This window comes from Convolutriloba macropyga, chromosome 7, assembly GCF_964194025.1.
Source record: "Convolutriloba macropyga chromosome 7, txConMacr16.3, whole genome shotgun sequence".
In the NCBI taxonomy this organism is placed as follows: domain Eukaryota; kingdom Metazoa; phylum Xenacoelomorpha; order Acoela; family Convolutidae; genus Convolutriloba; species Convolutriloba macropyga.
The window spans coordinates 8,969,149-8,995,271 of NC_134474.1; the positions used below are offsets into that span (position 1 = coordinate 8,969,149).

Here is a 26,123-nt window from a genome sequence, read left to right on the forward strand (position 1 = left end):
GGCCGAATAGAATTTTTTTGCCCATCTTTTTTGAAATGTTTTTTTTATCACGTAAGCTGTGTGGGTTTGTTTTAAAATAATGGTTTAAGCAAATTGGCTTGAGGCAATTAACTTTGTAAACTTGAAAGCTGTTATTTGATCTGAAAGCTGGCGTCGATTATGTTCTAATGCGAACTTGAGTTTTAATTGCATTATTGTTGCATTTCTGCCTCAATTTTTCCCGTTTTGTTAATTTTGCAAAATAATCTATTTTTAAGCTTAATTAATGGAGGTGCCTGTTTTCCAATTGCGCAATGTCGATTGAATATATGATGTGTAGAGATAGTGATTGGTTTTGATTACGAAAACATCACATGTACAAAAATTGTAGAGAATTGCTGTTTTCTTTTTGTTTTTATGACCCGAAGAGGAGTATTAGTTTCATGCAGATTTGACTTCTGCTTTTGAGCTTTAGACAATAAAATTTCACTTTAGCCTGTTTTCCAATGGAGGTGCCTGTTTTCCAATTGCGCAATGTCGATTGAATATATGATGTGTAGAGATAGTGATTGGTTTTGGTTACGAAAACATCACATGTACAAAAATTGTAGAGAATTGCTGTTTTCTTTTTGTTTTTATGACCCGAAGAGGAGTATTAGTTTCATGCAGATTTGACTTCTGCTTTTGAGCTTTAGACAATAAAATTTCACTTTAGCACCTAATCCCATCCCCGCCACCCCGATCTACCTTGTGCCCTTAGCTGCCCCTTCCCCACATCACCCATCCCCTGTCTGCATTTTCTATAATTTTTTGGCTATTATATTTTGGATTTTTGTTATATCTCTTTATTAAAATTTTCTGGTTCTTTTTTGCACGATTCTGTTTCCTTTTCCGTTTTCCACTGGTTGTTTATTTGTTTTTTTTCTAATTGTGGTTATAGTTTGTCTTTGTATAGCGTTGAAGATGCTATCGAGCAATTTATATTTCTACAAGTTATAGTTTTTGTAGACATTTTCAGTACAAATTTTGAAAATTTCGATAAATTTTTTTTTATTGACTTTATTTATTTTTGTTTTGGTTACGAAGTCAAAAGGTTCAGTAATTAAAAGCAACATTCTACCAACTTGTTGTTTTTATGACTCAAGTTCGTTATTTTTAAGATAAACAAAGGAAATTTCGGGTGTATTTTGTGCCATTTCTGCTTTTGGATTATTTTTGTTGTTGACTTCCAAATACTTTTTTGGTAATTCTGATAGTCAGTTTTATATTTCAAGTGTTTGGTTGTCCTACGTCTTAAATGACGTACGTTTATTCGCAGGAGGCGTTTCTTATTACTGTGTCGTCATACTCTCAGTGTTCATAGGTTCAATTTTTTTTGCAATTCAATAGATTCAATTCTCGAACAGAGAAGTGTTTTTCACAAAAGTGTATAACGAAGTCTCGTCAGGCTATGCATTTTCTGAGGAGTGCTAAAAGGACTGTTTTGACTAAAAATTGTCACATCTTACTTGATGAATGTTTTTTTTGGAATCAATGGGGAACTTTCGAAAAAATTTCTTGAAAACATTTTCTTGATATTTTTGCAAGATTTAAAATTGAGCCGTTTATTTGCCTCAGATTCACATTTAGATTGATTTGTTTTATAATATAAAGAGGGTTTGTTAGAAGTCTTCAGAAAGCTTAGAAAATACCGTTGTTAGGATGATCGAAACCGAGATTTAAATAAATAAACAACAATGCGGTAAACAACTTTGAATAGTGTAGAAATCACATGAATTTAGTTTCAAAGGTTTGGGTTTGTTTATTTGCGTTGGAAATAATCAAGGATGCTCCGTATGAAGTCTCGTATTAGTTCGTTTGATTGACAAACCGAACATGTTATGACAGTTAAGATCACAAGATATCGTTGGCGTTACAAGTCAAGGATTTAAAATGTCAAATTCATCTGCCCTTTTCTCGAACTTGTGGGAATATTTAAGCTCTAAAATTGTCATATTGAATTGAATATTATCATTAAAACTCCGAGATATACCTTCCATGTTGAGGTCCAGACTGAAGTTGTCTCTGATCATACCGTCCCATAACGAAGTGACCTCTGATCAGACAAGTTCCAGACCATTGCCCGGACAAAAATGCGCTCGAAACATTTTCCAGACCATCTAATTCGAGCTCATGTAAGGTCTTAAAGATGGTCTGATCAGAGGTCACTTCGTTCTGGACACCTCGACCTGGGCTGTTATGCGTACAACGTAGCAAGGTCTTAAATGAGCCGTATTAGGCGTTTCTTATTTCTGTGTTGTCGTTCTTTCATTGTTCATAGATTCAATTTTTTGCAATTCAATAGAATCAATTCTCGATCAGAGAAGTTTTTTTTTCAGAAAAGTGTATAGCGAAGTCTTAGTCAGGCTATGTATTTTCTGAGGAGTGCTAAAAAGACTATATTGATGGAAAATTGTCAGATCTTACTCAATACATCAATGGGTTTTTCCTAATCAATGGGGAAACTTTCGGGAAATTTTCTTGATATTTTGCAGGATTTTAAATCCTAAACGAACAAGATCACTGCCAAATATTGAAAAGTTGATTGAAACAAAACTTCTACTAGAAACTTTTGTCAAACTTTGAGGCGTTTTAGTGACGTAAGAATTTGAAACTTGCAGGTATAGCTTATTAGCAGGTATTGCAAATTAATTCTGTGAGATTTCAATGTTTCCAGTTTACACATTTGACTCCAAAAAACACCTGGAAACGGTATAGTGCAAGACAGTAAAGCCCAGTTCAGTAATAAAAACAGTTTTCCAGTTCACAAAACAATTGAGGAGTTTTTGTTGTGTTTCAAGTCCGGCCACGCAGTCATTGAGTTGACAATTTGGCCAAATATTTTGTCTCAATTTACACGTTGGAGCTAACTAAGAACGTCTGTCAATTGAAGAGAGAGGGATAAATTAAACTGTATGTGGTCCGAGGGGACAAATCAAAATAGACTCCTTATTATAAAACAACACACCGGCGTATAACTCCTTCGAGACACTAACAGCAGTGGGGGTAGCCCTGGCACGGGTTCTCGAATTAGGACAGGTGTTTTGATTGGTAGAAAGGCCGATTAGCCGACGTGGATTTGTCTGGCCATTTATTTCTCGTCATCGTGAGTTTTCCTTGGAAATAATTCTGAGAAATTTAGGGTTTTTTTTTTACTTTAGTCCACATTTTTAGGGTTTTTGAGTTTGAATGTTTCAGTTTTGCTTTTATTCGCCGCGTAATTTCATGCTCAAATTATTCCAAACTTTACAAAAGAAGTAATTTTCGAGTGCACCCGCGGTGTAGAATTGATTAATTTTTCCAGATTTCTGGCAGTAAACACCTTCGGTCCAAATAACAGTTTTATATGCCCTGAACCCTTTTTTTAGAGTAACTTTTGATGACGTCATTATTTCACTATCTTGTTTCAGAGCGCTGAAAACAGGCTTTGTGTATTAGCCACTTTTACAATGAATATTTTTTTAAAGAATCTGTCAAAAATTATTTATTTTTATTATTAATCATGCTTTGTTCAACTTTTGTTTTCATAAATTTGCAGTATTAGCCCCTAAACTCTGTACCCAAACTCTGCATAACCCTTATTTTGAGTGTTAATTTTACCAATTTTATAACGAATTAAAATCGGGGTGAAACGGCATAGGTGTGAAATAATCGTGACAAAAAAAGAGGGAAAAGCGGGACAACCAGAAATTTCGGTCAAAAGAGAGGCTTATGCTATTTGAACAGTTTTTGAATGTCGCCCTGTTTACACTTACGGTCGATTGAAAATGGTTGCGAGTTACAAACTTTGAGGGAAGTTTTGGGGCTGAAATTGGTCCAATTAGGGCTTCAAACTACTCAACACAATTTGTGTCAGACCACATGCGAATTGTGTCACCCTCGATCCCTTTCAACTCAAACTCAACCTTGCTCCCTTTCTTTCATTATTTCTCATACCATGAACTTCAAATTCAACCCGCGACTACTTTTTTATGTTTAATCTTTCTCATAATGGGTGTATTAGCCTCACATTTTGTATCTTTTCGTGTGATCGTTTTCTATAAAATTGTATCTGTTTATAACTAAATGCTGCTATAATGGTTTCAAGTTTAGGCCTCCCATTTTAGTGAACCCTTAAATTTTTTGTGTGTGTTGGGGGGGGGGGTAGTCGTTTTGTAATCATCAGGCATATTTGTTTTGGAATTGGTAGTCTTCCGTAAAGTCTTTATACCAACCCTAGCTTGAGCGAGATTAATTAAATTAGAGAAAGTAGGGTTGCGAGTTATCGGCGGCAGGATTTACTAAGTACCGAAAATTGGGTTGATAACTTGAGCTAGATTTGGGCAATATCGAAAACACTAAAACAACATAATTGATTATGGTTCTGGTAGCCAGTTTTCAAAGGTAGTTTGATTTGAAACTCGTTCTGGATTTAAATTAATGATAAGTAAGACTCGAAACTGTCATAAATATCTCAATTTTATTGCTGCATGTCTGAAGTTTTAATGCTCGATCAAGTTCGATTTTCATTAGCCACCAGGCAAATAACAATTTACGCCAGTTTATGGTTTTACGAACTTTCTAGTAAAAATACGCTGTCCATGTTTTGCTCATAAGTTCTCACGCTTCAGGAATAATTGCCCGGAATTTATGGAGGCTGAAAAGTTAGGTTTGGGTAAATTAGTTCATTTTATTTTCGTAATTCATGGTATGATTCTTTTACCCTCGAGGTAGTGCGTTGCTTTTATGACTCATAAGTCCGATGAATTTTGGAAAAATTTGGGGTCTTTCCCATTACAGTCCCCCAGCTTAGTGGTCAGATAACCTATAGCCCCCCCCCCCAATCATGGTAAACATACCATAATGGGGGTGCTATGATTTCATGACGGGGGGGGGGGGCTATAATAGGAAAGACCCAAAATTTGATATGAATCGAAAATTCTAATTTGAGATTTGTTTGAGCTCATAAGTGTATCCAAGTCGACGATCTCACAGTCTTACGACGGTGCTCAAGCATTACAAAATAATTTTTTTTAAAATGGCCTAAAATTGTCCGGATTTTTTTGTAAGAATTGCGACTGCAATTCTTTGATTATTCGTATTTGTTCAATCGCACAGCTAGACGTCCTCGCATATTATCCTCGGTGAGATATAGTCTTTTCTAAAAATTGGTTACTGAGATCACGTACGCTTGAAAACTCACCACCCTTGAACACTGATTTTTGATATTTTTTAATCTTCAAAAATGTAAATTTAAAGTTATAACCATAACAAAAACGTTTGGTTAAATATTTACATTTTTAAAAGCGCCTAGTAAATATATGAATAGTTTGGTCTTTATACTTCAGTAGAAAAAAGTCCTAAAGCCTCGTACTTGTCTATCTATTGGAACACGTTAGTGCAGTTTGACCATTTCGCTGCTTAGATTTTCCTTAAATTTATTTACTTTTTCTTTTCGGATTTCAATTGGTAAATTATTCCACATCCTAGAAAAATTTCTGATCAGTGACCAGTTTGCACTTATTATTTGGAAAAAACTGGACAGCTCTGGAGTTTTTGTTCTATTCGTACTTTCCAAAAATCCTGAATGAGGAGTTTTTGGTTTCTCGACTGCTTTCTTTATATTGTGAGAGGAGGTCAAAAAATTTAAGAAGACAAACTTTTTTAATGAAAAGCTCTGCTGATAAAATTTTGTCTTCCAACAAAAGATCTCTTGCACTGTCAAACTTTTTGCGCAAGTGGCAAACCTTTATTCCCCGGTTTATTTGTCTTTTAACTCTCTGAAGTGACGTAACCGACAACGATTGGAAAAAAATTGCACTGAAATTGAGATAGGACAAAACAAGTGATTTAAAAAGACCGATTATTGCTTTTAATGGTAGAAGATGTCTTACTAAGTAAATTGACGTAATAGCATTTGCCATTTTTGTTAACGTTTTTTTTTCGCAGTATGTCAAAATTTAGATTGTTATCAATCATTATACCTAAATAACGACAACTTGTTTTTGGCTCTATGAAAATTCCATTATAATGCAACTGTTGTTTTTGATTCACCATTTTTTGAAAAAACCACGAACTCTGTATTGGTTATTATTGTTTTCACTCGGCTAATGGTCTTCGTTTTAATCTCTCATTAAACGAATAAGTCATAAAGCAGTAGTCTAATGTACAATTCACTTATTCTCAAATGAGGGACATGATGAGCTTGCAGATAAAATTTATGTTGTAACGTTGTTAGCGATTTACATAGGGGCAGCTTTTGCTCTCGAACGAAGTTTGAAGCAATTGTTGTAAACGTAGGTGTCTTTTTATGCAAAATGTTAGCTTGACTGTGTTCTTCTAAAACGTTCTTTTCATTTCACTTCTCGAGTCACCTTTTGTGGGCTTGATTCTTAAAGCAGATCCAATTTTTAAGAAATGGATTATAAGCTTTACTTTTTGATAGGACCAGCGTTTGTTGTGGGAAAAGGTTTATAACCCTTAAACGCTTTATGCTTCGTCACGATATTATTTAAGTGCAATTTTATGATGATGCCGTATATGATGGGCTACATAAGCGCTCTAATTTTGTCCAGAAAATTGGGTGAAACTGGTAAATCTAGAGTGAAAAGTCACAGTTGAGTTTTAATATTGCTTTATTATCTCTGATTTTATGGTTCACCAAAGTTATGGAAATCATTGTTAATCATTGTTCAGGGAGAAGTTTATTGTTTTTATTACTCATTTTCTAAAACATTTTCATCTGATCGTAGAAGCAGAAATACAATAGTAAGAATAAACAGAGTTTCGCTTAGGATGTTTAGCTGCTGTTTTTTTTTAAAAAAAATGGAAAAGTGACCGAGAAAGATATTGTTGCGTTTTTGAGTTAGTTTGAGTTACCTGCCTTTGGATCCAAAAATTTAAAGATAATTATAAATAGACGCAGAAAAATTAGTTTATAATAATGTAAACATAAACCAACTAATGTCGGAAAAATTGCTCTCAAATGACAGGCGGGTGGAGAAAAATTTGACCACGCCGGCATTCGAACCCTTTACCTCCCTATCCCTAACCAGAGGCACTGTCCACTCGGCTATCAGATCCTTATTATTACAATGCTGCAACCGATTTTATATTAGCAACAAGCTTCACTTCGGAGTGAGAGCAATATAGATCACTCAAAATGAAGAACGAAAACGTGAAAGAGTCACCTGAGAGGTCAAAGAATGTTCTAGAAGAAAAGCGCAAAAACGGTCAAACGGAAAATTTGCATAAAAAAGACCAACACCTTTACAATAATTGCTATGAGCTTCGTTCAAGAGCAATTAATCAGGAAGCTAATCCAAATTTGAATTGCCCAAAGGTGGCCCAAACTCTCAATACTTTTTATAATACTAGATTACGAAACTGATTATCTGCTACTGTCTTTTTCGAAAAACTTTTTTTTAATGAAAGGCAATGAATGATTATCAGTTCCTCCGTTTGATACAAATTTTTCTGAGCTCATTTTAAAGCCAAATTACGTGAGGTGATGTGAAGCGATCATTCTACATGTTGATAATGATGATGTAGGGTCGGGACCTGATTAGCCACTCTTTCTATGAGCTCAAGTTTGGGAGGTGTTTTCAATTCAAAACTTTTGAGTGGGAGCTGTGCGAAATTACAACAGTTACAAGCCCCCCCCCCCCCCACCCCTTCTCCCTGGCACTAATTCTTTTGATAACCATAGTAGTATCTGTTTCATTTACTCAGGTAGAGATTTGTGACGACGAATTCGAGTCTTCGGACGGACTGACAAGTGTGGCCAAAGTGGTCATCAGAGTGGAAGACACAAATGATCACTCCCCAGAGTTCCTCTTCCACATTGACGAGGTGTTTGTCATGCCACCTGCCAAGGCGGACTCGGACGGAAAATTCCTCCTGCACAGGTTGGATGACAATCTGGTTGTTAAATTGGTTGAATTTTAATCTTAGTATGAAAAGTTAAAAGGAATTTTGAAAACTTTTATACCACAAAGATTTTAAACTGAGGTGTTTACTAGTTAGTTTGTCTCAAAATTTTTGTATCGATTGTGAATAGAGCCTTTCCAATTGCAACTGACTTTTGACGCTGAAGTAAGGTTTGGACAAATATCAGAAACAAATTTTTCTCCGTCGCCTTCACCGTTTTAATATTTTGTATTCGTTTTTCAAACACACTTTCTAGAACACAAAGTTGTGAGGACAAATGATCTTTTACTCAGTTATTCGTTTAATTTATGTAACTAAATAAGGGTTCCTTATGTGGGAAGAAAATTTCTTACGGCAATTGGTTGCTTATATGTTGAAAATTTGTGTCATTTACTCACTGCAAAATATTGTACATTCTACACGACTTATAAAATCTAAATCACTGATATCGTTTTTTCTCAACTTTCTGTAATTCTTGCCCATATCTGAAAGTGAACGTGCAAAATCGTCACAGCAGATGAGAACAAGGAGGCTCATTAATGTGTGTTCGCACATTAGGTTCTGACCCAGCTCATCCACATTTTTGGTATAAATGTCAACCAAATGAGGAACAGATAGAAAACCCCCAAGTATTTTTCAAAAAAATTGTATATGAACAAAAAGATTGCCTCCAACCCAAATAACTCAGTTGAGTAAAAAAATGTCTCATTAGATTGTTGAGATCAGCCATTATTAAGAAAGCAAGGCAATGCGAACAACAAAATCAAACAACAATAACATTAAACTTTAATTACATACAAAAATTTATTTTTTAAAATAAAATCTTATTAACAAATTCAAAACAAGGTCAAGATAAAGCTGAAACTTAACAAATACTTCACTAGAAAAGATATAGGACTACGCCAACACCTCGGCAACAATTAGACAAAAAAGAACAAACAGCAAAACTAAAAATTTGGCTTATATTTTTTTAGAAAATATTTATTTTCAAATTAATGAAAACCATTAGATAGCAATTGAAAACATCCAATATGTTCATGATCAAACACCTGTCTATAAGAGGGCATCAAGACCTGTCTTTATTCAATTTTTTATGCTGTTACAAAAAGAACAACAAAGAGACAACAAGTAAAAATTCAATTAAAACTTGTCAGAAAACGCTGTTGCAGCCGTAATGCCATATTTTGCCCCTCAAAATATGTCGAATTGAGCCATCGTTGAACGCCAATGATGTGCTATAGGACCTCTCTTTTATTATAATAGGTAACAACTAGAGAAAAAAGAGAAAGAAAGGCAAAATTAAGAAATAATTCTGTAGTTTTCAAAAACAGTTATTTTCAAACTCATGAAAGCCATTGGCTACAAATTGAAACGTTTAAATAGGTTCGTCTATTCATCCAAAGGAAGCGCTTGAGACCTGTTATTATTCAGAATATGTCTAAGGCCTACATAGAGAACCTGAAACAGAGACAAATGAAAAATTAATTTTACTTTATTTTGCGAAAAACTCATGTGGAAGCCAATAATTTGAAAACGAATTCTTTGAAAAAAAACACTAAATTTTGTATACTTCCACCATTACTGTCATGTGTGACCTGTAGTGAACGAGACTAGGTAACAAATAGACAAAAAAAGAACAAAACTGCGAAATTAAAAAAGTGTTTTTTTTTTAGTTTTTGAAAACAATTGTTTTCAGAGTCATGAAAGCCATCAGCTATCTACTCGAAACAGAATATAGGCTCACTTTTTATTCTTTGAAAAGCCAATGAGACCTGTCTTTATCTATGAAATTTAATACGACTAAAGGGACAAAGTAAAAACGACAGTTAAAGACAAATCTAAAAAATAATTCAGTTAAATTCTTCGAGAAAGGGGCGTCGAAACCGTTAAAACCATACTCTATGCCTTTAAAGACTTTTATTTATTCATTATGGCCTTATTGTCAGCGCCAATAATGTAATATGTGAACTGTCAACAATGTGATAATGTGCAAAAATGTGAAAAATGGACCAATGCCTAAAAATAAAAAAAATGTGAAATTTATTATAAGAGCCAGAAAACCATCACTTAGCGCCTAATACCTTAAAACAGGTTAAAAATTTATTAAGTTGAAAAAAGAGGAGGAAGAATCATTCTTCCATTGCTGACACTAAACTACAAGTTGACCAAAATAAGAGAAAGTTTGTTGCAAAATTCAATAAGCCATTGTTTATTTAAAAATCAAACCTTTTTAAAACTTAAGGCGATCATAATCTTTCGAGTAAAGAAACAACTCAATACAACTCTTTTGAACTGCAATACAATTACTCAATGCAGTTAAATTGGAACTGCTTAGGAAGCCATTTGAACCTATCAACATTGAGCTTTGATTTGAATTGTTTTGTTCTTAAATTAGCAAAAAAAATCGATTTTTTTTTTAAAAAAGTCCGACCGATTACAATCCGAATTATATTTGCATTGTAAAAGTCCACGATTGCAACAAAACCAGCACTGCTATTGCTTTTCCTATATTAAGAACACTCAATTGTTTCGAATGTTATAGATCTAGATAATTTGTAAGTTAAAAGATCAAAAATAAATGCTGCGTTTTTGATTATCATAGAGGAAAGTTAGCAAAAACGGCAAAGTTTTAATTCGCGACTACTCTCAATGGAAGTGGAAGTAGGACTAGCTCCGTTTTTAGTTTAAAAAGATTGTGTTGTTTTTGGGGTGTGTTCGTTCGGCAAATTTAGTCGAAGTGGACTAAAGAAGCTTAATTTGGGCACCTTTTGATGAAAAGGGCTCAATTTTGAAATATTCAGCCAAAAATTTTGCCAAAAAATTAAATCAAAATAGTCAACAACACTTTTTTGTCTTTAAAAATAAAGTCGACAGTACTTTTGTTAACAGTTTTTACATATTTTAGCAAAATTCCGAAAAATGTGAATAAAATTAAAGCACATCTGTCTTATATTCACAAAAATTTAAACTACAATAACTCGCTCTGGAAAAAGTATTTTAAAAAAATCGTTTTATTTCCATATTCTACAATGGACGGGCTTTTTAATGATACCATTCACAACTCTCTACGATGAAAATATCAATCGGTCAAAATTGACTGAACAAAAAACCCATTTGAGTAAATAATTCCCCCCCCCCTCAAGAGGGGTTGGAACAAATATCAATTCTGAAATAGCATGCTATACTAGAGACAGCTTTTAAAAATACAATTAAAAAACTTTTACATCTCACTTTTTTGTTGTTTCTGGTGGCTATATTTCACTTCTCCCGTTTTTCTTTTAATTTTTTGTTTTACTAACTTTTATATATTTCTTTGTTTCTATAGAAAAAAAGGATTTCCTACCTAAACCTTTTAAAAAATTTACGCAATCGGAATTGCTAAAAAAAGTATGTTTGAGATGGAAATGTTACGCCTTGCTCGTTTTGTCTGTGAGATTCCTTTCTGATTAGGTTTTTAATTAAGTTCTGAATTTAATAGAAGTACATAGAGAGCAGATCTATTTTCTTCGGGAAAAAGGAAAGGAACCTGACATCATGTATGAAATCAAACAAACGACAATCAACTGGTTAAAAAATTGTTTCCCCGTCGTGGAAGGAAAGTTTACCAGTTAATTTTAACCAGATCTGTTTGTGCCACCTGTAAGTCATGCTCCCAGTTACAGAGGATGTACCCATGCATAGTGAATGTTTATGCAAAAATCTGGCGCATGCACTGGCAAACTATGGCACAAAAATTGCTCCATATTACCTGCAAACACATAAACTTAACCTCACGTTTGAAGGTGGTATCGCCTCTCCTTAAAGGCATCTCAAGTTGCTTATTGGCCAGTCAAGCTACCAAATTTTGAAAAAGACCAAATTTCGAAATAAGGTAAAATTTTGGAGATTGCTCTGTAATGCATGGTCCCTAGCAGACTACTGCTAGAGCCGGGCTAACTGGCGGTGGTTTCCAGATTACATCTCACATTGGATGAGAAGCCTGACAGTTGTCCGCCGAGGGTTTGGACTAATAAATGTCTTAAAAATGAAGTTTTTTATCCTTTGGCGAACAAACATACCTTATGAGTTGCAAATAGTATGCGCTGTCTCGATTGTAACGGCGAACGATTCATTATTTCTAAAAGATTACGCAACTATTGTATAACTATTGGCTGGCTTTTACGTCGGCTTACATTTGCGTAGTAATATTAAGCTCAGTTTGAAGTGACCAAGACTTTCTAAGTATTCGCACATCAACTGCCATCAAAAATGAAACAGCACTTGCTAAAAAGCAATCGAAAGCTTTCAGGCGGCTTTTTTTTCAACTTACTTTACGTTGACTCCTCAGCTTACCTCAAATGCACCTGAAAAATTAAGGGGGAACCAATGAATGGGAAACTTCGTAGGATAACAGAAGTTTACAATCTTTAGTTTCCCCTTAATTTTTCAGGTAAATTTGGGGCAATTTAAGGGGTCAACGTGAGGTTAGGTTAGCCGACGTAACAGCAAAACGACGTAATGTTGTGCGATCTCTCAAAAAAGCTGTGTTCTATGGTGCCTCTCAAGCAAGCCGATAGGCAAGCAAGCCGAATTTTGCAAATGAGGTCAAGTAAGCCGAAAAATTTTGGGATACCGGTATTTTAAGTTGCCCCTGGCGGGCCGGTGGGCGCTGACCAGCCCGCGGTTTCCGGATTACATCCCACAGCGGATGAGAGACATCGTATATAAAGATGCAGCGAAGTTTTGAAATTCATGCGTATGTACAAAATTACAATTTAGATGTGTAAGCAGTAGTTGAATGATGCGTGTTTTTAAATCGAACCGAAATTTATGTCCAATAATAAGCTTTATTAAATTATTGTTTTAAGTAATCACTAGCTAAAAGCACTTTATTTAACCTCTTACGGGTTGCGGGGGGGGGGGGGGGAGGGGGAGGAGGAGGAGGAGGGGGAGGTAGCGGTAGCAGATACCCATATCCTCAAACATCCAAATTTCAAATTTAGTGCCAGCCGCTTGCGCGACCAGCTCTGGAAACATGTAGTTATGGTTAGATTAGAAGGTGTTATTATTTAAACTTTAGTTTAACTAAATTTTATTCTAAAACTTTAACTTCAGTAAAACTGATTGTTTGTTTAATTATTTAAATCTATCGTTGTGTTAATGATATGGACTTCCTTTTCTCCGTCGCAAAATATGTCTTATATAAAAGCTGCATTTGAAATCTATAAATTGCGAAAAGAATACATTAGTGTCCCTAAGAGGGTACCTACAGCGCGGAGGTTCTTCGCAACCGAAGAGATACAACTATATTTACTTGAGAACCGTATATTTAAATAAAAATCTATTTTTTAATCCTCTAATTTATATTTCAGAGTTGTTGTGGTTGACCACGACATTGGGCGAAATGCTGAGTTAACCTATGCAGTGTTGAGGGCCACGTGTAGGAATATGGAAGGGGAAATTGTCACTATGGAAGTAACAGTCGATCATAATGGCCAAATTTTCACCAACTCAGTACCAGATCAACCCACAGTAATAGATTTGAACGTAAGTGAATAGGTTATGCATGTATAGATCGGTAGGCTAGGCTTAAATTGAGCTGCGTGGTTTTGTTTCTTTTGAATGCTAGGGAAAGTATCCGCCGATAGCTCAGTTGGTAGAGCGGAGGACTGTAGAGTAAACTGTGATCCTTAGGTCCCTGGTTCGAGTCCGGGTCGGCGGAGAAGTTTTTGCGCTCTCTAACTAGTTCAGTACAGCTTGTAATAACTAGTTCTGGTTAATAAATGGACCGTAAATCACAAAAGTATGGACTTAAAAACACAGACTGTGAGCTAATCTGATGGCTTATAACGACATTTGTGAGACCTAGGAGGGTCTTTTGGAAATATTGAGCAATTTATTATCCCACCAAGTGATCGCATAAAGCCATAACCCAAAATATTTAGCCCAATTTGTTCACACTTGGTCAAGCCAATCTGTTTTGGATTTGGGTTAATCAAAGTGAGGGCTTCTCTGCCTCCGTGAGGTAATGCGAGTTAGCGGGAAAGGGATTCTTGGATCACGTGTATTAGCCATTTATACCAGCGGTTGTCCGATTTCCGCGTCAGAGATTTCGGGGGTCATTTGATAAGAGGGCCGGGTTTCGCTGTGATTTATGTACTCTTCAAAATAATTGGAAACCTATCAAAAATCATGCCTTGATTTAGTATTACAGCAGAAAAGGTGCTACCAATCATTTTGTCAGACAAAATTTTGTCAAGAATGATCATTTTTGAAAAATGCTTAACAAAGGGCAAACAGAATAGACCCTCAAGTTCTTTAAACAAATTATTGCTCCGCTTGGTTTTTGAATTGCTTCAAACGAAATTTGTAGCAATTATATTTGTTCAGTGGTCCCTTTAGTGCGATTTTTCGCTTGACAAATTTTTCGTCTGACTTTTTTGACTTTTGGTCCTCAAAAACGTGATGAACAGGTAAAGCCCGAGGACATTAAGTGGCTGAGCAGCGACGCTTTTCTAGTCTCTAAGTATGCGATTCGCCGTTTTGAGGAGAGAATTTTATCGTTAGACGGGCAGTTCTGAATTCGGGCGGTTCTTAATTTCTTCAATGTCTGACCGTCATCCCCCCCCCCCCCCCCCCCCCCCCCGTAACACTCTTCCTGTCCACACTCTTTCAAATGGCGATTTATAACCCCCTCTCGTCCTGCCCTCCCAAAACCCTACCCCCATCTCTTGACCCCCATTCCTTTGCCCCCTCCCACTCCACTCACCCCCTAACTCTAGCGTCTCTGAGCCCCAGCTGGTTACATCGGAAGTCAGCCGCTCGCCGGTAGTTTGAGAGCAATTCGCCCGACTATTGTCGGCTTTGTTATTTGTAATTTTTTCGCACTTATTGCTTTGACATTTTTTTCAATAATCTGAAGCCTGCTCGGATTTTTTTCTGCAGAATTTTATGTTTCTGCAGAATTTTAGTTGCCTTTTGCATTAATAATAATAATAATTGTGGTTCCTGCGTAATCGCAGCGGAACAGCATTAGGCCACAGCGGCCTGTTCTCAGCTGTCCTTTTTCTTATTATTCCCCACATTTCAGACTAATCTTTTGCATTATTGTTTTTCACTTTTTTTCTCGTTTAACTCCACGAGGAGTGTTTTTTTTTTGAAAATGGTGTTGATTTTTTTTCATTTGACAAAGAAATGTTTTCATAACAGAGACATACTACTAGTATTTTATGTCATTCAATAATGCAACAATATGATTCTAACTCAGCCTGATTTATGTGCCTTATCACTTTCTCTGTCGGTTTTCCCTGTATTCAACTTCTGGGCATTTTTCCATTATAGCCCCCCCCCCCCCCCCCCACAGCTGAGTGGGCAAATAATCATATAACGTATAGCCCTTCTCCCCATTAACGTATTCATACCATAACGAGGGGAGGGGGAATATAATGGGAAAGGCTCGAAAAGTATTTTTCTATATTATTCGAATCATTACGACAGATGAACAACTTAAATATTGATCGTTGAGATGTTTGTAATTTTTTTTGCGTTTCGGAATCATAACTTTTAGTGAATAAATTTGTTTTTAAATAATATGATCACAAATATGATAACACTGTTTATAATGACTTCTAATGTTTGTACAGCTAAACGTCACCGACAAAGGAGCCCCAGCTAACACCAAATTCTTCCGAATCATCATCAATCTGCAGCAGAGACCTTCGGACGATGAATTAGCAGGCGCAGTGGGAGGATTTCTGACGATAAGTCACTTCACGGAATCTGAAGGTCGAGCTCTGTCCTCTTCGGTGGCCGAGAACTCGCTTGGTGACGTCACAGAGATATCGGTTTACTCCAGTCCCAATGAGGAAAACGAGTTGGTGCGACCTGTCATTTTAGGTAAGAAATTGGGTTTTAAATTAAATAGGAACTGGTTATGACTTCCCGGTTATTGATATTCTTATACCTAACTGCACAATGGTATTTATAAATTGTAATCGCTAGTCCCACCTTTAATTAGGCTATACATGTCATTATCAGTTGCAAAAACAAGCATTAGTTTAGTCACAATTGTACAAAAAGACGATAATTTTCTTAGCAAGAAATAAGAAACAACCAATGTGGTTGGCATCTTATTTGGTCGCTGTTTCAATATCTAATTTTTACAACAAAATAATTTATATTCCAATCATTTTACTAGCAAATTGCCTCTATAATGACTAATAATTTTTTTCCTCTACATGGGTTTAAGTATGAGAATATTCCGATAGGCAAATCATTTGACTCTTGATAGAATTTAGATAGTATGCGTGGATTGTCTGAATAGGAAATTCATTTTTTACGGAGTTTGAGGAAATAGAAACAAGAGAGATTGGAATATTTTTTTAAAACTCTTCATAAATACTTTTTACTCACTGTAACGTGCATATTTGGTGTAAATACTTTTTTTCTATACTAATAAGAGGTACCCGTAAAAGGGATATAGAAAAAGACCCGAACTACACATTTTTTTAGTCCCCAGCCAACCACTCAATGAATAAAATGAGCCTACTAATTATATCTACTAATAATTTTCAAACAATAACAGAGGACAGATGACATGAGAAAGGCCAAAAATGATATCTGGAAAAAGATCCGATTAATTTTCATCCCAAGTTTCATCTGGAAACCATTATTCACAAAAAAAAATTGCACTACAAATAGCTTTCATTTAATATTTGCTTACTCTTTGATATAGAGCAAGAGAAACGCTAAACACAGAGAAAACCGGGGAAGAAAAAGAAAAAAAATAAAAGAAAATTATGTTGCCACACTCCAAAACAGTTAAATGCTACCTCGTGAATGTTAATCTGGGAAATCTTCAGTAGTTTCTTTTGTTCAATCAGTGATCTACGCAACTCCAGTCAGAGAAACCTTGAACAATCAAAAAGACAAACAACGAAGACAGAATCAGAAAAAATTACATATTTATATTTTTTCGCCGATAAATGCGATGTTTAAAACTTTGAACTGTCACGTCTTAGTATCAATACCTATTTAATAGCTCTTGGTTAAATTCTGAACAATAAAGGTTATTGCAAATAGCTTATTTCAGAAGAAATAGGCAAAAACTTAAAGAAGAGAGAAAAATAGGCAAAATTTAGTTAAATTTACCCCATTTTTTTTTAGCAAACGCAACTCAAATATAAAATCAGATAAATCGACAGACAACCTAAATCAATAAATTAACTACGTTCAACCAGAAAACAAATCACCAGATATTGTGAAAAAAAAAGAATAAGGTCACAAAAACTGAAAAACGTCCAACAAGGGCAAATTGGCTGGTCAAAAAATAGCTCAAAATTGCGACTGAAAGTCTAATGTTTTTGTCGGATGGTCAAAAAGGCTTCAAAACTAACTTATATAGGTATTTGAAACAAACACCGTTTTCCGATAAATTAAATTTAAAATTCTTTTGGAAACGCCGCACCTGATCAAAATATTTGCCCGTTTAGTGGATGTTGTTTCACACCTACATTTATCGCTCTCGTTCAGTCAGAATAATAGTGAACGAAAACCACTCTAAGTTCCCACTTTTGTTCAGCAGATTGACCTGAACACTTCTTTTCACGTGCGGTGTTTGACTTCCTCTAGAACACATCTTGTAATATAGAAGGGAGCGATTGAAAGTAAAATAGACCACTATAACTCCTCTTCGAGTCGTAAAAAAATCCTGGTAAACCTAGATGTTTTTGATTGAAGCTTGAACTTGGTTGAAAAGACAAATTTATTTAAAAATGAAAAGACAGTAAATGAATTTGATTTTTGAACGACTGAACGATTTCACTATTGTTCTATTTCAGCTGGCAATGATGACTTGAAGTTTGCAATAGTGGGATCGAGGCTTGTAGTTGCAAAGAGACTTGATTGTGAGGAGACATCCAGCTATGAGTTGGTCATCGCGGCCACTGACGGAATCACATTCTCATCCAACATCACTGTAGGTTTTTAATTTGCGCTCATACAATGTTTTATCTATTATTCGATACCGGTTTTCACTTCTTATTGATTTTCTGGCTCATCATTTTTCGTCTGTTCGATTTGAATTTCCGTCAGATGAAACGGTTTTAATTGGCGAAGCACAGGGGCATAAAGTCGTTTCCATTCTACACCCACTGGGGAGGCTATCCTGACTAACCCTAAACTGAAACCCTCCATTTGGGAGGGTTTCAAACCCTCCATTTGAGAGGAACTCCTCCGACGTTATTCGTTCACGCTTTCGCTTTTTCAATCTGAATATCTTTTTGAACAATATGACCCATGAAAAAGAAGATGACAGTAGATTCATTGTTCTAAATATAGTGCAAAAAGTTTCCATAATTGTTGAAAACTGTTCACCCTGTTAAGGGGATACTTGTTTCACGTATTTTCCTTTAGAAATTCACGAAATGTTGCCTAAAACGTCGACAATATAGCCCAAAATTCTACGTAAATTAAGCTTGAGCAAACAGTCTGCAATGCAATGCACTGAGAACTTTTCATTGTAACTATATACAATTTAAGTTCTGTAGAGTTGATTAAGTTTTTGTTCAGTTTCCGATCAAAGTGGTGGACGTGAATGAGTTCTCGCCCGTATTTGGACAGAAAAACTACACCATCTATGTGAACGAGAACACCCCTCCGGGAAACTCCATATACACGGTACGTCCCCCTCTCCTCTTTTATCACTTGCACTTTAAAAATCGAGCCAAACCAAATTTATAAAAGTGTCTATGTCATCGACAAGCCTTGTTCCCGTTATGACCATATGGTTTATCATAAGTAAACGCAGTGAAGGCAGAATTGACTCAACGATTCTTACAAGTTGGAATTTTGGTTTAGTTGACAGCGAGCGACAATGACTGCAATAGCCAGGTTCAGTTTGAGTTGGATGCTTGCATGACTCCACACAGTGTCAACCATTTTGTCATATCTGTCACTGGCGACATTGTCCTGGCCCAGCCTCTGGACCACGAGACCACCAGGAGACATGTGTTAAGGTGTGAAGTTTTATTTTTTTTGGTATGATGGCCGAGTAGGAGCATATTAATTGGAACCCTGCTCTTTGTATGCAATAAAACTTGATAATTTCATGACAAATTGTATGCCCGAATACCGAAGAGGTGAATCTTAGGTTCTTATCACTCCTAAGTACAGGTCTCAGATTGAATGTTAAACTGGAATTTCTAAATGATTTTTGCATTCCCTTCCCACCCCAAACCCCCCCCCCCAACCCCTATTCAGGTATAATTACCACGATGACCACCAAGTATCCCGTGTATAATAGGAAAAACCCCAGAAATGATCACGACGGGAAAAGAAATAGATACCATTTTTGAGTTCATTTTTGTTTTCCTAATCTGAATGAAACTGTCCTCAATGACTCGGCTATTTTCAGAATCCGAGCGATGGACACGGGTGGAGTGCCTGAGAAAGCCGACTACGCTTACGCAACAATTGTTGTGGAAGATTCCAGTGACAATGCGCCTGTGTTTGTGACGTCAGAGTATGACGTAAGAGTTTTCGACACGAGTGTAGTTGGCACTGTTATTACACAAGTGACAGCTGTGGATAAAGACAGAGGATACAAAGGACTCGTCAGTTACACGTCCTACGACAGTGAGTCAAGATTTGAAGAATTTTCCCTCTTCTTTTTCTCTTTTTTGTGTATATTTTTGTGAAACAACTGGATTAAATTTTTCGCAATCATTTCTATGAAAAGCTGATAATATTACATGATCTTATAATAGTTGTTTTTGTTTTAAAAAGCGCAATTAAATGGACCGTTAAATGCTCAGACACAACAGCTCAAAAAGTTGACTCAACAAATTTCTCATTCACTAACTGAAATGACACAATAAACGGGTTGTTTGATGATGAAAGTAGTGGAAGTGACACAACCAATAAAATAGGTTTTCCATCAACTTTTTCTTCTGGTTTTTTAACCTCTCGGGTTTTGTTATTGACCTCAAAACCAATTATTGATTATAAGCCATGTTATTGTCCTATAAAATTGACCTATAAAAAGAAAATTTACTTTTTCAAGTTTTTTGATTTAATTGAGAATTATAAATAAAGCACTCAAATATCCGGAAAAACGTCGTTCAAAATCTTGGGAAATATGAGATGAGAGAAAGCTCCCGAGCTGTCTAACTTTCTCCGAAAAATATCTGCCAGTCAAATGGAGTGACCGGTCAGTAATAAGAAGTTTCTCGGGAAAGTGGAACAATTTACCAATAGAAATCCGGAAGAAAAAACAAAATAAATTCAAGGAGAAATTAAATAGCGAAACGATCAAATTACATGAACGTGTTCCAATATAGAGACAAGTACATGGTTTTAGAACTTCTTTATACTAGTAGTTTAAGAAGCAAACTATTCACATGGTTGCGAAGTAATTCTTAAAATGTAAATGTTAAACCAAACATTTGGGGCACAATTTTGTTAAAATAATTGTTTTTTTATTTTTATGTTTTTCAATTGGGTTGGTTTACTCTCATTGGATTTATTTATGAATAATTTGTTATTCTTCGAAGCGTGGACATTAGTATGTCTACAGCTACTTTTCTCTATGTTTTAAAAAATTTGCAGAGTTCTGTGGATGATTTTACTTTTCTTGCAATGTATAAATATTCATTTTGATTCAGTTTCTTAGCCTATTCTCTTCATTTATCTGATGTTTTGTAGACGTCTCTTTAATTGTTCTCTTTAGATTTTATCTCTTTTGATACAATCTTTGGATTTTTATGAGTTTTAAAAATTGAAACTTGACTGCTAGTTGAGGCTTTTCTTAGACAATTTTACTTCAATTTTTTGTATTACAGATAGTGAATCAGGAGTGCTAATTTCCACTCTTTTTCTGGGAGATCTATATTTTAGACTTTTATAACAAGCCTGTAATTTCAAAAAAATTAATTGCATTGATTTAATCTCTTGATCTTCACATTATATGCTGAACCTATTGCTTTTTTGTCTGACATTCATTATTTTAACCGAATTGTGTGATAATATTTAAATAAAATTGACTAACCTCAGTCTGTAAATGACACTTAACGCCAATGTCAATATGATTTGTTTACTCTAAACCTCCTTGAGATCAAAAGAAGACTCATTTTAATTGATAAATGCTGTTGCTAATAAAGCGTCGCAACTTAATGTAATAGTCACATAATTTTTTCAGATAAGTAATAGTTTTTAGAAAAGCGTTTGAATTTTTAATTAGGCTTTACTTGTTTTTGATTTTAATTTTGTGGCTATTTAAGTAGTTATTCCATATAATTTAAACGGGATGTTTAGTTTGCTAAACGAGCGGTTGAATTTTAGCTTTAGGATCAACATTTTGGAAGCGTTTCTTCAATGTTTCCTCTCTTATCGGTTACTTTTTGAAGTTATTTTCTGTGATTTTGGTTTCTCTCTGGTTTCTAATTACGCAGTTTTTACAATTCGCACCTCAATTCTTTTTTTTATTATGTTTGTATTTGTTTATCGTATTGTTTATAGTTTTAGCTTTTTCGTATAAAATGCACTGGAAAAATGAACACCAATCTTACTTAAAAATAAATGCGCGACGATCTCATCGTTGTGGTTGCTTGTAGTCGTGATCGACAGCAGTAGACAGCTCATAAGTTTTGATTTGTTTATTTGTCGGCTCTTTCAACGGATATAAAATCAAACGTCGTTAGTCGAAGGCTGTAAATATTGCGGCGAGCCGCCGTATTTGGTAGGCAGAGTTCCTCAAAACTTTTTTCCACCCTAGAATGCTGAAAACATTCGAAAAAACTTCTGGAACGGCACATTGTCTGAAAATTCAGCAACCATGTTCCTGGATTTTTGTCCCTGACTAGGATTTTCTGAGGATACACCAACATACTCCAAAAAGGATGATCTGCGGTGCACTGAAACGCTGTGTCAGACTGACATCTTTTGTAAATCAACTGAATAAAACATTTAATGAGATTTTTTAAAGTTCATGATGATCTACTATGTTCAATGAATAAATTCATTTCAAAACGCAAAAAAATAATTCTGCTTTAAAAGCTTTATATCAGTGATTTCCATTGCGGGAACTAATTTTGCGATGAGAAAGGTGAGATGCAGATGTTTAACTGGCTGTGCCAATTTTTTTTTTATTTGCTGACAAGTTGCAATTTTTTTGCAAGCCCGATTGTTGCCCACATTCATTGGATTATGACAGCATATATTAAAGTTATTTTTTCAGAAATGAACCAGTTTTATGCTGACAACATTCTGGAACAGTTATCCAGAATTATGAAAAACTGTTCAGGGTAAAATTTTAGAGCGCTGCCTTAAATTTAAGATTTTTGACTCATGCAAAACGTATACTTTTGCGCAAAGCATTCGCTTTGTACGCTTTGATACTTTTATGCACATTAGTGACAAAAGATATTTTGCAGTTTCTGTTTTTAATCCACCATTAGTATCGCGAGGGACTTTTATGCAATTGTTTACTCAAAAGGCTTCGTTTGAATTGTCACCGTAATCATGGATAACTGTGACAATTTCGACTATTTTTTTTTCGAGCAAATCTAGTTTTTGCAACGCAATAGGCTGCAATTTGAGAACGCCCCGAAGTTTTTGTCTGGATTGGCTACGAACCCATACCCTAGTCTTGCTGGCATATTCTGGCATGCTGTAACAAAACTGTTGTATTCAGTTGACTAGTGATGACAAATGTTTTTTCTCAGTAAAGTGCAGTTCTAATTTTTGAGGCTATGTGAAGTGAGGTACTGACTAAGGTGGTTCCTTAAAAGATCAATCATAACCTTGATATAACATTTTCTTATACATGCGTGATCATTTCTGAGCAAAGACTTCAAATCGTTCATATCCAGTAGTCTTGTTTAAAACAGAGTATAATTAAAGAATTTACTAACAATGCTTTCTAACGCGAATTTCTCGTATTGAGCGCCAAAAGTAGCTTGATAATGTCTACTCAACGTTACAATTGTTATCAAATTTTTATTTTATAACTTTCATGTATTTATTCATAAAATACTGTAAATTTTGATAGCCATTAGCAGTAGCAGAATTCAAATTAAACTCTCTTTTATATTCAATGTTCAAGTTTTTACGCTGCGGTTACATGTGATAAACTCTATTGTATGTTAGCTTTCAAACTCTGAATTGCTTTTACAAAATGCGTTTCTTTACTTTGATCATCCTGTCAATCAAATTTTTACGCCGCAAGTGTGAAAAAAGTTAAATTTTTCAACGCGTGAGTTTTCAAATTTTTTTCATGTGTTTGAAGTTTGCTTTTCAAATTCAAATACCAATTTTGAACCACAAATTTGTACATAAATTCCCAATTTTTGCACGTTTATGCAAAAGTTTTCATTTCTTTCAAAGATTTCACGCAGGTTCGTTGGATAATCATGCTGAGACATTGAAATAATAAAATAATATAAAATTTTATAAAATAGTTATCTAAAATTTAGTTTAGAAATATGGCTGACGTTTTTATGCTTAATATCGTCGCTGAATTACTCAAATGATGACCTGAAAAGGAATTGTTCACACTTTGGGAGCAATAAAATTTAAATATTTCCTGAAAATTCAGAGTAATAAATAGTCTTAAAATTCCAAGTTTGTTGCCGTGTGCGATGAATTGAAATGAGCAGTTTATTGCTCCATAAAGGCTGCTTGAAAAACTGCTTCTATATTCTCTAAAATAGACTAAATGGTGGAATTTGACTTTGTTCAACATTTCTGTTAAAGCTAATCTTGTAAAATGGACAATTGGGTATTCTTACAATGGGGATATTGTCTCTATATAATTATTTATGCGGTTTAACCACCCTTTTGTGTCAGTTGTCAAATTATCTTAAATTTCCTTTAAGAACCTTAAAAATCTACTAAATTTTCAATTACGCGTAGGTGGTATTATTTACAATAACTAATGCAGAGTAATGTATAATGACGCTATATGATCGAAATTGAAAGGAAAATGAATTGCTTTTTATGTCATTTTACATTTAGAACGTACTATTTTTTACTACTAACTAGTTTATTAACTTGAGTTACTCCACTACCCGCTTTGTTTTTGGGTACTATCCCAGAAAAATTTAATTCCGGGCACGTCGCCTACGGATCACAAAATTTCAACCCACGCCAAAATGTCAATTTTTTCCCACTTTGACAGCCTTTTGTTCAACTTTTCACTAATAAATCTCACCTATAACGTATGACTCAGAAATTGAGTTGGATTACGATAAGTTGCGTAACTTTTCACCACGTTGCGTGACCCAATTACGTAATCAGAGAGATAAAGAATAACTGAATCCCTTCAAGAACTTTTTAAGTGTGTTTTAATGCGACGTTAATCCCACACGTTGACCGAAAATGTGAATTCAGGTGCTGGGCACAAGAAGTTATGCCTGGGAAAGGAACGGTTTTCATTGATTTGATTATGCAATACTTGCATAACTAATCAAAACTCTAATACGATATTAAACAACTTTTCTTTTTCATGCATTTCACACCATTTTTTCGTTCTTCTCAAAATTGGGGAATTATAATTTTTTCAGCGTTTTTTAATCTGAGAATTCAATATAGTTTTAAATGCTTGAAAGCGCAAATGTATGTTTTTTTCTTTTGCAATTGCGGTGGTCCGTTTTTAGTCATAACTGATCTTGAATCGAGATCTTTCACAACATGTACTAGTCATAAGTTGTCTAGACGTGCAATGACTGGCAAAATTTTCGATCTACCGATCAAGTATAAACAAAATTTTACGACTAAATAGTGGCAATAAATTTATTATAACTAATATATAAACTTAAAACACGTTTTCAAGTTAGTTTATACATAACACAATATACTGTGTTGAAGAGATTTATATGAGTTAGCGGTTATTGTTTCTAATTACGTATCATAACTTTTGCATGCTCTACTTATAAACGTATAAATGCATTAGTTATAATTTGTTTTTTTTGTATAGCAACTTGAATCTATCTACTGTACTGTTTTTTTTCAATAAGCTGTTACAATTTGTGTTGATTCGTGTCACATATTTTAATATTTTTAGGTTCAAAGTTATTTAAGTTCATAAGAATAACTTGGAGAACATAGTCAATTTTAAAACAAATGAAATAGCATATTCTGGTTTTTAAATTATCAGACACAACGTCAGAAAAAAATCATAACAGTTCTGGTTTCGTTTTCTTAGGTATGCATTGAAGTTTTTGTTGTTATCTGATTAAAAACAAACAACTTGTTGCTTTGAGTTTTCATATCTCAATGTTGGATTTTTTGAACAGAACAGAACAGAACAGGGAACAATGATATCGAGAAATTTATAATTTTTCTTCCAGAAAATCTGCAGAGATCATGCACAATAAACTTATAAGTGAAAAAGATTGATCAAAAATGTTATCATTTCTGCACAGTTGTTATCAAATATTGTTTTATGGAATCTGATGATGAACGTTTCGCGGCTTCATTGATTAAAAAGAACTACAGAGAAAAAACTATGAGTAAGATTTTATCAACGAATTACAGCGAATCATGGAATTAAAAACTATGAACTGCATGGTCCTCAGAGAGTTGATAAATTGGGTAATCTTGAGGCATTAAGTCGCTGTACACAGCTGTTATATCTTTACTGGTGTCTTCATTTAAAACTCCTTGTAGTATTATTGCGACTAAATGTCGTGGATTTTTTTTTAAAAAAAACTAATTTTGTTCCTTCCGCTTTGCTTTGGTAATTGTTGACTCGTCTCAATACAGTCCTCAGCAATCAGTAGAAATGAATTGTAAAAATGTTAGTTGGGTTTTTCGCAACTAACATTCAGTATAATGTTGAAGTGACTATATGAAAAACAGAGTGAGAGAACATGAGTTTTTCAAATTTTAAGAAAAAAGGCTTGTTCTAATATTCTGTTGTCTTGTTATGCTATTTTGATTCAAATTTTGTTTTGATGCGTATGCTTATTATTAGAGCCAGATATCTTTATCAACCATAAACTAGTTTGAAATAACTGTTTCATCAGCTTTTTTTTTAACAAATGACTATGCGATAAATTGAGAGTGAATTTTCGTTTGAAAAAACCTTTGTCTGTGATGAATTTAGATCAACAGGTTATACTAGCCTTCTATCGCAAAGATTTTAGGTTAGATGAGTGTATGAAAAAAATCATATTTTAAGAAAAAAGCTGGTTTATGGAATTAATTTTTAGAAATTAAAA

The 26,123-nt window shown here is 34.7% G+C and overlaps 1 protein-coding gene and 1 non-coding gene across 2 annotated transcripts in view; both read left to right on the plus strand.

The window, feature by feature from the left end:
• The window catches only part of LOC142342933 (protocadherin Fat 1-like), a 191,100-nt gene that overhangs the window by 13,583 nt on the left and 151,394 nt on the right, over nucleotides 1-26,123 (plus strand). Inside the window, exons 5-11 of the mRNA XM_075394612.1 lie at nucleotides 7,729-7,904; nucleotides 13,278-13,452; nucleotides 15,549-15,801; nucleotides 17,745-17,881; nucleotides 18,475-18,582; nucleotides 18,763-18,920; nucleotides 19,319-19,539. Of these exons, the coding sequence (XP_075250727.1) occupies nucleotides 7,729-7,904; nucleotides 13,278-13,452; nucleotides 15,549-15,801; nucleotides 17,745-17,881; nucleotides 18,475-18,582; nucleotides 18,763-18,920; nucleotides 19,319-19,539 (1,228 nt within the window). The remainder of the gene's footprint in view (nucleotides 1-7,728; nucleotides 7,905-13,277; nucleotides 13,453-15,548; nucleotides 15,802-17,744; nucleotides 17,882-18,474; nucleotides 18,583-18,762; nucleotides 18,921-19,318; nucleotides 19,540-26,123) is intronic.
• On the plus strand, nucleotides 13,544-13,627 carry Trnay-gua (transfer RNA tyrosine (anticodon GUA)). Its single transcript is given in 2 exon segments — nucleotides 13,544-13,580; nucleotides 13,592-13,627. It is a non-coding gene; the product is annotated as a tRNA-Tyr (tRNA).